Source organism: Geospiza fortis, unplaced genomic scaffold, assembly GCF_000277835.1.
Source record: "Geospiza fortis unplaced genomic scaffold, GeoFor_1.0 scaffold14, whole genome shotgun sequence".
NCBI classification, from domain to species: domain Eukaryota; kingdom Metazoa; phylum Chordata; class Aves; order Passeriformes; family Thraupidae; genus Geospiza; species Geospiza fortis.
In genome coordinates this window covers 206,482-216,554 of record NW_005054512.1, presented here as the reverse complement: position 1 = coordinate 216,554, position 10,073 = coordinate 206,482, and the positions used below count along the sequence as shown (strand labels likewise).

General features: G+C 58.1%; 1 protein-coding gene across 1 annotated transcript in view; it reads left to right on the top strand.

Annotated features, from left to right (window-relative positions):
- Positions 1 to 10,073, top strand: part of SCUBE3 (signal peptide, CUB domain and EGF like domain containing 3) — a 28,876-nt gene that overhangs the window by 14,555 nt on the left and 4,248 nt on the right. The window contains 8 exon segments of the mRNA XM_031063532.1: positions 1 to 15; positions 3,021 to 3,068; positions 5,795 to 5,911; positions 6,952 to 7,074; positions 8,164 to 8,280; positions 9,299 to 9,421; positions 9,611 to 9,745; positions 10,010 to 10,071. The exon segment at positions 1 to 15 is cut by the window's left edge and continues 11 nt beyond it. Of these exon segments, the coding sequence (XP_030919392.1) occupies positions 1 to 15; positions 3,021 to 3,068; positions 5,795 to 5,911; positions 6,952 to 7,074; positions 8,164 to 8,280; positions 9,299 to 9,421; positions 9,611 to 9,745; positions 10,010 to 10,071 (740 nt within the window).

The window sequence follows — 10,073 nt, the reverse complement described above, 5'->3', positions numbered from 1 at the left end:
GGGTGACGTGCATAGGTAGGTCAGGGCATCACCCACATGGGGTTGGGCTGTGGGATGGCTCCTCTTCCTCCCTGGGTGATTTGTCCTTGGCCTGGGGAAGGTTTTCCCCAAGCCTTGGGTGTTTGTTTTCCTTTTGCTGAGACTGGGGAAGCTCAGCATGTGTGTGAGGGATGCTGCAGCACCTGGGTTGTGTCTGCACAGCCACAGGGAGCAGAAGTGATCTTGGTGGTGCTTGAGGGGGCACCTGGGGACAGGTTGCTGTGCTGGGGTGCGGGCAGGGGTCCCTGCCTTCTTCTGTGCTGCTGAAGAGAGAGCTGTGAGGATGTCCTCATGCTGGGAATTGTTACTGTCGCTGTCACTGGCAGCTTTTGAGGAGGGATGTGGAGGGGGCAGGTTTGCCCACAGCAATCTGTTCCAACTTGGTATTGTGGGGCCTTGGCTCAGGAACAATTGTCTTGCAAAAAAAGAAAATACAAAACCAAAACCCCAACAACCTGACAACTCAACCACCCCCAGAATTGTCCTTTTCCTGTGTGTGTTTTCAAATTGTAAAACATCAAGCAGAGATAGAAGTTTTACTGGTTTCATATGCTTGTGCTGTTTAACAGCTGCTTTGATTTAAAAAATGTTATATTTGGGGAGTGATTAAGTCCACAATTGCTTGAGACATTTGAGTTCTTACTGCAAAATGAAAAAGAAAAAGGAACTGGAAGCAAGAGAGGTTTTGGCTCCCCGTGTCCCTGCTGTGCCTGAACAGAAAACCCTTCGTGCTTTCCACAGACGGCTCCGTCCTCAGGGCAGAGGATCCCCCCTGAGCCCCTGGCTCTCCCTGCCAGCTCGAGGGATGTTTGGGGCTGAGCCCCCAGCAAAGCCCTCCTCCCCATCAGCTCACTGCTGCTTTAATGTCACTGCTGTCCCCCAGGTGGATCCCAATCCCTCCTGGCTGCTGGCAGCGCTCACAGCCCCTGGTGCCCGCCGTCCTCGTGTTTGTTCCCGCAGCCATTGCGTCCTGCCCCACCTCTGAGGAGCCACCCAGGGGGTTGTTGCTGTGCCTGGGTGGGGAGCTCAGGACCCTGGGGGTGTCAGCTGGTGGGTTCCTCCTGGATGAGGGGCCCTGCGTGCGGTGTCTGACTTGGGCAGGTCTGGGACCAAGGATGCCCCTGACCTGCTGGGTGTGGGGGTGAGAGAGGAGCTCTCCAAAGCATCTCGTGATTTGGGGGATGCCTCAGAGCAGTCTGTTTGCTGGGGGGGATGGTCTCTGCACTCAGACTCTGGGTACCACAGGTGTGAGGGTGGGATTTGAGGGTTTCCAAAACCACTCATCCTCTTGTCCTTGGCCAAAGTCTCCCTCTTTGTCCCCATGCTGGGGAGGCATCTCCCACCAGAGCCAGCACATCCCTGTGAGCTCTCCCCTTGTCCACCTTTCCAGGGGAACTCAAACACTGCACTAGAGGATTTTAGGAGCAGCACCAGCCCAAAGCCCACCACCACACCACGCCTGTCTCATGCCTTTGGGCTCTGCAATCCCCTCTCACAGGAAGGGGCCTGCCCAGCTCCTGCACTCCCTGGGGGATTCCTGATCCCCAGCCCCAGCGTGGGAGCACCAAGGGCTTGTGCTCCAGCCTCTGGGAGCCAGCAGCTGCCCTGCAGGGATGCCCGGCCAGCAGATTTACAGCCGAGGTACCTGCTCGGATATTTATAACCACCTTTTCTTGTTTTATGGCTCGGGCACAGCAAACAGCCCTCCCCCAGCCACGCTGCCCCCTTCACCGCCCCTTCCCCATTTCCTCCAAAATATTTCATCATTTCAAGGGGAATAAAGTTTCCAGTGAGGGGAAACGCAAAGTCGTTCCCCGGGCCATGGGCTTTGAAATTGAACGCGGTGTGTTTGATGGGCTGCCGGGACAGGCCTCTGGTCCAGGTTCCCTTCAGATCACACCACGAGGCAGGAAGCACGATCAGCCCCTCTGAGTGACAGTTTCATTAGGCCACGGCCGGTGTTTTTCATTTTTCTGCTTTTTATTGCTGCTTTTAAAAATGCAGATAATGAGGAACATGCCTCTAAGCACAGGGGCCATCACTAATGGCTCCCAACATGTCTGCAGGCACGAGGGGGAGGGGGAGCCGGGAGGGGAAGCCAATGACCTTATATATTTATATTTATGCTCCAAAAACAGCCTTAAAAAAAAAGGGAATTAAAAAAAAAAAAGCACATAAAACAGCCCTCCAGCAGCCGAGGGTGCAGTGCCCGCGGGGAGATGCAAAAACAGCTGTCACAGTTGATGCAGATTTTGACTTTCCTGGAAGATTTATTAACCAAGGCATCGTTGCAGCTCCCTCCCACCCATATTTGGGGTGCAGCAGGGCTATTGCTGGCCCCCTGCTTGTGGTGGAGTGGGAAGGGGTGGACAGAGAAGAAATACAGTTAGATGGAGAAGGAAACTAAACCCAGCTTGAGTTTTATGGCTGATTTCCTGACCCACGCCGAGGCAGTCTGCAGTGCTCCCCAGCTTTGTGGGGCTGGCAGTGCTGGGAGCTCTGGGCTGCACTGATCCCCGGGGGAGGAGGAGCAGCCCAAACACACCCAGGGTTTGGGCTCACTGCTGGCTTGGCTGCTGACTCCACAGCGTGCAAGTGGCACAGGGGGTTGTGGTTGCCTTCCCAAGGCCCGTGGCTGCGCGGTGTCCGCGTGGCTCCGCTCGGGGATCACCTCGGGCTGGTTCTGGTTCTGTTCACAGCCGGGACCCGGCTCCCCACACTAACAGGCTGCACTAACGCTCCTCACAACGCGCTTCTCCCGCTCGCATGGGGCTCCAACCAGCCCAGCACAGCTGGAGGGGGTTAGGAGAGCCTGAGGGACATGGAATGCTTGGGAGGTGGGAGAGAAAAAGCCCAAAGGGAAACAGGGACAGTTTCCACCAGGCTGGAAATGCAGCAGAGTTGAACCCATTGATGTGTGACACCAACCAAGTTCCCTGCTGGACACTGTTTCTAAATCACTTTTTTATAATGTTAAACAGGGGAGAGACACTTCCAGCAACACGTTATCCTTGAGACGTTTTCTAATGGTAAATATTTTTGTTCTCTCTATCTCTACCAAGGGGTCTAACCGTGGATGGTCTCTCCTCTGGAGATCATGGCGGGGCTGGGGGCTGAGCTGCTGCTCTGACCGCATGTCTCACTAACCCTGCCCCGCTGCTGCTTCCAAACCCCAGGGCCAGGACAGCCAGGGCTGGGCTGGGGGACAGGGCAGGGACCCCTCCCCTGCTGTGCTTGCATGAGACGGGGCTCTCACGCTGCTTTGGTGGATCCAGCCCGTGCCAGGGTGACAAATCTGCTGTGCTGTGGCTGTGGCAGGGTTACCCCCGCACCCAGGAGGAGCTCACAGTGAGCTGCCAGCAGCTGCCTGGTGGGGAGGGGGATGCTTGTGCCCATCTCTGTGCTGTGCACTCCCAGTTACCCCTTCCTAGAGCCCACCCACTCGAGGATGGTCCCCTCTGGGACCTCCAGGGTGTCCCAGGGTTTGGCCTCGCCATGCACAGTGGCTCTCAGCCCAGAGCTGCAGCAATGGCGGAGCTGCAATGGCTCTTTGCAGGGCTGGGCACCCCCCCAGGGATTTCTTTGCATCCCCGTGGGGTCTCCAAGCCCTTCACAAAGGTAAGGTGATGCCTCTGCTCTGCCACCAAGGAAACTGAGGCAGAAGGTGCAGCAACTTGTTTGTGGTGGGGAATCTTGTTCCTGGATGTGCTGGGTGCAGACAAACTCCTGGCACATCCAGGAGCTGTGGGAGCTCAGCTCACCAGCACAGGGAGCACAGACTGCAGCTTTTGGGGGGCTCTGAAGAGCCTTTCACACAGGGGTGGGAGAAGGGGGGAACCCCAGATCTGCGTCATCACCACACTCCAGCCAGCCCAGCTGTAATCCCCCCAGTTACCATGGAATTATCCCCTCTGGCTCGTGGGCTCACGTCCTGCTGAGATTGTCACTTCTCAGAAGGTGGAGGTGAGGCCAGAGCGTCACCAGCATTGAGGTGCTGAGCAGGGCAGCAGTGAGGCAGTGACAGCAGAGCTGGGATGGAGGAGGGTGGAAAAGAATCTGAGAGTGTATGTGTGTGTGTGAAGCTTTGTCCTCTCCCTGCCTGAGCGACGGAGGCCTCACCAAAGCCCTGGGTGGCAGCAGCCCCCTCCAAGCTTTCTGCCAACCCAGAACAGGGTTTCCCCCTTCACAGAGGGGTTTGCAGTGGTGCTCTGGCCGTGCTAACTAAGCTCATACCCAATGCCCACCCTGGGCAGCTGCCCCGGGATGGTGGGTGGGTGAAATGCCAGGTGAAATTCCCAAAGGTGCAAAGAAACCAGGAGGGGTTCACAGTGCTGGAGGAGGCTGTGAGCACAGTGACAGTGTGCCCAGGGCACCACATTCATTCTCTGGAGAGCTCCATCCTCCCTGCTGCAGCTGCTTCCCCAGCTCCATCCCGCTGGCAGCAGCACCTGAGCCAAACCAATCCTCTCATCTCAGCAGCGACCTTGTTAAATCAATCCTCCCCGGGCTGCTTCTGCATCAGCTGCTGGAACAAAGGCTGGCGTTGAACAAATGATTCCCTGGCCTTTCAGAAAGTTTCCCTTCCCTTGGGCACGGTGTCACCCGCCCTGTGTCCCTGGCCCCTGGCACGCCTGGGCAGCGCGAGGACCTGGCTGGAGGAATAATATCTGCAGAAATCCTTCCCCTGCCGTTAGGTTTTGTAATTGTGCTGGCGATTAATTTCATAAAATGGTCCCTTTTGTTCTCTTATTATGGGACATCATAAAAATAGCAGTGGCAAGACGAGCACAGAGCGATCCCAGCTCCCGGGCCCCGCGGCAAATGGTTGGATGGTTCAGTCATTCCTACCCCATGTGGTGCTTGCAAAGAGCAGGAGAACCTGGGATTTGCTCTTTCCAAGGAATTTCTTCAAGGCATTTTCATCTTGGGTTCCTTGAAGCCCAAATGCCTCATTTATCCAAGCAACCAGCCTTTTGAAAGGAATACTTTATTATCCTTTGTGAACAACTTAATGCACTTCAAACCATTGTTCTGGTGGTTAGGGTTGAAATTGAGGATTGATCTCACAGGGAAGCTGTCAAGCTGAAAATGCTTCATTTAAATTAGTGTCCCTTCTAGTCCTACCAACAACAGCTGACTTTGATAATACTGAAATAATTAGCTCTTTTTTTTTTTTCAATTGGATTTTTTTTTCCACTGATGCTGCCTGCCTCTGAGTGTGTGTTTTAATTATATGATGTGTCTCCCAAATTAGCCTGAGACACATCTCAGTGGCTGAGCAGTGGGTGACGGTCAGGGGCTGACAGCACAGGGTCACCCGTGGCTTTGTGGCTTGGTGGCAGCAAGGAGGACAGGACACCCCTGCCATCCCCCTGGGGGACTGGGGCTGTGCACCCCCATCCCTGGGAGCTGCAGCCTGGCAGGACCTGTGTCTGGCTGCTTTTGCACAAGCGCTGTGACTTTGAATTCCTCAGTTTGGGAAATGGGACTCCTCCTGTCTGGAGCTGCCCAAGGTGGCCCCCAGGAGGCCCTGCCTGTCTGTGGGGCACACCAGCCCCATGTGTTCATCGTTTCACGCCTCTGTGGCCTCGCTGCTGTTGTGTGAGAGCCAAGGGAGCTTTCCATGGGCTCTGCAGGGAGCTTTGTACCCACTGCCACTCCCAGGCCGTGGCGTGGGGGACATCTGGGTGGCATGACTCCCCCAGCCTTTTGCACAGGGGTCCTCACCCAGCCTTTCCGTCCCTTTGCCATGCAGAGACGTGTGCTGTGAACAACGGGGGCTGTGACAGCAAGTGCCACGACGCGGCCACCGGCGTCCACTGCAGCTGCCCCATGGGCTTCATGCTCCAGCCTGACAGGAAGACCTGCAAAGGTAGGTGGGTGTGAGTGGGGCTGGGGGCTCACTGCTCACCCCTGGGTGCCCCAGGTCCCCGTTGTGTCCTCAGTGCCCTCAGAAAAGGCTCAGATTTAGCTCAGATCCACACTGTCCCCAGTGCTCACCGGCTTGGTGTTTGCATCCATGGAGTGGGGACAGGAATCACCCCCTGCATGGGGACTGGCATGCCTTGCTGCAGGCACCATGCTTGGCCTCATGCCCCTCAGAAGCCTGTGGGGAGGAGGAAAAGGGGGTCAGGACAAGTTGGAGGCAGCCCTTGTGGGGCTAGAGGGTCCTGGCCCATCTCACTCCACCCCAGTGCCTGAGGTGCCCCAGGGGAAGGGCTGGGTGTGCAGGGAATGCACATCTGCTCTGAGGGTGTGAGATGCACAAGTCCCTCTTGGGACACTGCCAAGCCAGGTCCTAGCACCAGGTCCCTGCTTTCCCTGCACCCCAAATTTTCCCCCCTCAGGGCTGGCCAGTGCCTGCATTGTGTCTTTTGGCAGCTCTCAGAACTTGACCCCAGCTGAAAGGAAAGCCTGTCCCACTGCTGGCTGCCTGTCTACCTGTTGACTGCTTCCAGAACCCCTTGTCCCTGGTATTTTATCAGAGCATCCACCCCGCTCCAGCTCTGCAGTTCCCAGCGATGTGCAATAACCCAGAGCCACGTCCCCTGTGTCTGGGGTTTTATTAGGGCTGCAGGCAGGTTTACAACTTGCTCCCTCACAATCATAAAAAGAAAGCCTCAGCCCCAGAGAGGCAGAGCTGCTGCCCCAGCACTGGGGGATGGAGGGACAGGGCAAGCTGCTGCCTCCTCCTGGTCTCCTTCCATTTCACACGTTGTTTCCTAACAGTAAATTTTGTGATTAGTGGGAAAACAACCACGTCAGCCACGTTCCCCTGCTGACCATCAGAGCCCAAAGGGTTTCCTCCATTGTCCCTCATGGTGGGGACAGCATCCAGAGGGGAGCCCTGGGCTCTCCTGGCCGAGCATCCCAGCCATGGTGTGACCCTTGGGTGTCCCTTGTCCCCACCAGACATCGACGAGTGCCGGCTCAACAACGGCGGCTGTGACCACATCTGCAGGAACACTGTGGGCAGCTTTGAGTGCAGCTGCAAGAAGGGCTACAAGCTGCTCATAAACGAGAGGAACTGCCAAGGTAAGGGGCACTGAGTGCCCAGGGCCCCTGCCCTGCCCCTCCCTGCACTCCCATGGCTGCTGCTGCAGCAGTGCTGCCCTGGCTGCTCATTCCTCTGGCCCTTCCTGTGGACTGCATGCATCCTTCAGGGGGTTAGTGCTGGATTCAGGCTCTGGTTTGGGGCTTAGCCCTTCAGTCTCAGAGCTGGGGACTTGTGGGCTCTTGCAGAGTTAAAGCCAGCAATCAGGCAGCTGCCAGGGTTCCCAGTTCTTGGAGGGCAGGAATGGGGAGAAGATGCCTCCTGCTCACTCCAGCTGGAGCTGGCTGCTCCATGCTGCTTCTTCCACGTTTTTCTCCCTGTCCCAACATCTTTGTGCACATCTCCCATAAGCCCAGGAGGTCAGTGCTGCCCCCGCAGCCCATGGCCGAGGTCAGCACGGCAGGTGTGCCTGAGCCTGAGCGCTGCCTCCTGAAAACACAGGGCCGGGGAAGGAAGGAGGGGCTGGCAGGCTCCGGGGCTGCCACTGCTTTCATCTCCGTCCAGGTTCTGTGCTCGGGGAGTTTGACGTGAGCGCAGCAATTAACTTAATGAAGCCAATGAAATGATGCTCCAGCCCACCGGGCTGGGTTCACCATTGCTGGCACCGTCCCCGAGGCAGGACCTGCCCGCACAGCATTCCCGATCCCTTCCTGGCATCCTCCTGATCCTTCCCTGCCCCGGACAGGCAGCAGCTGGGGGCTCCTGCATCCCTGCCGTGCCAGGGACAGGATTTTGGCTCTGTTTGGCCCGTTTGAGGTGCAGAGGGAAGGCAGGAGCTTGTGGCAGGGGGATGAGGAGGGTGCAGTGGGTGAGGAGGAGCCTGGGGGCAGGGAGGGAGCCCAGGGCTCTGGAGCATACTGGTGATGGATCTCCAGAGCATCCTGAATGCCCAGAATTGTACTGAGTGCCCAGAGCAGTCTGGTTCTGGATCCTTGGAGGATACCAGGGCAGGGTCCCACAGCATCCCAGCTCAGCCCTCAGCTTGCTGGAGCACGAAGGGGACAGTCCTGCAGAGGGAACGGCCCCTCTGCCGTGCCAGCTCTCACCTCCTCCCCTTGCCCTTCCTCCAGACATCGACGAGTGCTCCTTTGACCGCACCTGCGACCACCTGTGCATCAACACCCCCGGCAGCTTCCAGTGCCTCTGCCACAAGGGCTACACCCTCTATGGACTCACCCACTGCGGAGGTAGGGCCAGCTGAGGGCTGGCAGCCCCTCACCCACCGGCCTGGGGTCCCAGGGGTGGGACAGCCCCGGGCCCGGCTGCCGTGGGACCCCTGGGGACCCTGCCCACCCCCAGGGCCCGTGGGGACGGTCGGTTCCACGCACAGCCCAGGCAGGGACGGGGCTCACAGCCAGACTCGCTGGTGTCTGCAACTTCAAACAGAGCGACAGGAACAATTTGCGACTTGTCTGCAGCGGGAGAGAGAGAGAGAGGGAGAAATCCCCGGCGTTTTTGGCAGGGAGCTGTGACGGGGTGGGAAGGGGAACATCAAAAGGGTTTGATTTAAATTTCACAAGGCAGATAGCTCCCAAGGGCAGGGGCGTGCTGCGCCCGGGAAGCGGGAGGTGGATGAAACACACAGGGGCTGCCGAGCGTGTTGTGGCAGCGGTGCCGGCGGCCCGGGACCAGAGCCTGGGTGCTCCGGGGCTGGGTCAGCGACCCTCCGAATATTTCTGAGCTACATGGTCAACCTGAGCCCTTGGCACTGTCTGGGGTGGCCCTGCAGCAGAGATTGATGGCTCCCACCAATGCCCCGAGTGAGGGCGAGCTGGGCAGGGAGGGCTGTGACAGGGACAGCTCCATCCCTGACCTGAAGGATCATTTCAGGCAGGAGGGCCCTGCTGAGGAGAGGGACCAGGGCTGAGCCTTTTGGGTTCAGTTTTTAAGTGCTTCCATGTTGGCTCTGTCTCCTGTGCCCCCAGCCCACGAGGGGCTGGGGCTGGGCTCAGCCTGGATGGGCTGCACCCGTCCCTGCCTGGCCCCTGGGGACACCGGGAGCTGGGCTGTCCCTTATCCCCATGGAGCTGGCACAGCTATGGGGAGCTGGCACTGCTGGAAATGCCCTGAGGTGCAGATCCCCAAATCCAGCTGGGCTTGGATTTATCCATCCAGAATCCCAGCCCTGAGAAATGCAGTGATTCAGTGTCAGAGCCGAGGGGTCCCACTGCCCCTCAGCCACTGTCCCTTCCTCTGTCCCCACAGACATCGATGAGTGCAGCATCAACAGGGGTGGCTGCAAATTCGGCTGCATCAACACTCCTGGCAGCTACCAGTGTACCTGTCCTGCTGGCTGCAAGCTGCACTGGAACAAGAAGGACTGTGTGGGTATGTCAGGCCAGGAGCCAGCAGGGCCAGGGAGGAGCTGGGGGCTCTGGGATGTCAGGCTGGGGTCCCTGTGCCATGCTCTGGCACCGTCTCCTCCCTGGTGAATCCCCCATGAGCTGGAGGGCACAGGGGTCCCTCGTGGGTCTCTGTGCTGTGCCAGCCATGGGCATCCCTGATTGTCATCACCAGCTGGTGCTTGTCCCTTGGAGCTGGTGAAGTGCCTGCCAGGTTCGGTGCCACCACGGGCCACCCTCACGTGCAACAAGATGGGCAAGAAGGACAGCTGTGCCCTTTCCTGCACCTCCAAGGCCCGATTTCTGCCAGGTACTGGTACTAATGCCACCACCAGCATGAGCAGGGGGGTCCGCATTTCCTTACATGGCCCAAACTGAGGGGAGTAGACTGGCTACACAGCCAGAGTGCAGGAGGGAGGGATGCTGTTGCTTAGGAGGGTTCATTGTTGGGTGTAGATCCACGGGACAGATCCCTGGTTCAGGATCTCTATGGCAGGGTGCTGGGCAGCACCCACCCACAGCACAGCCTGCCTGCATCACCCTGGCAGAGCCAACTCCCCTTTCTCCCTCACAGAGTCCGACAGCAGCTACACAGTGAGCTGTGGGACCCCCGTCCTGCGGCAGGGGCCGCACAGAGC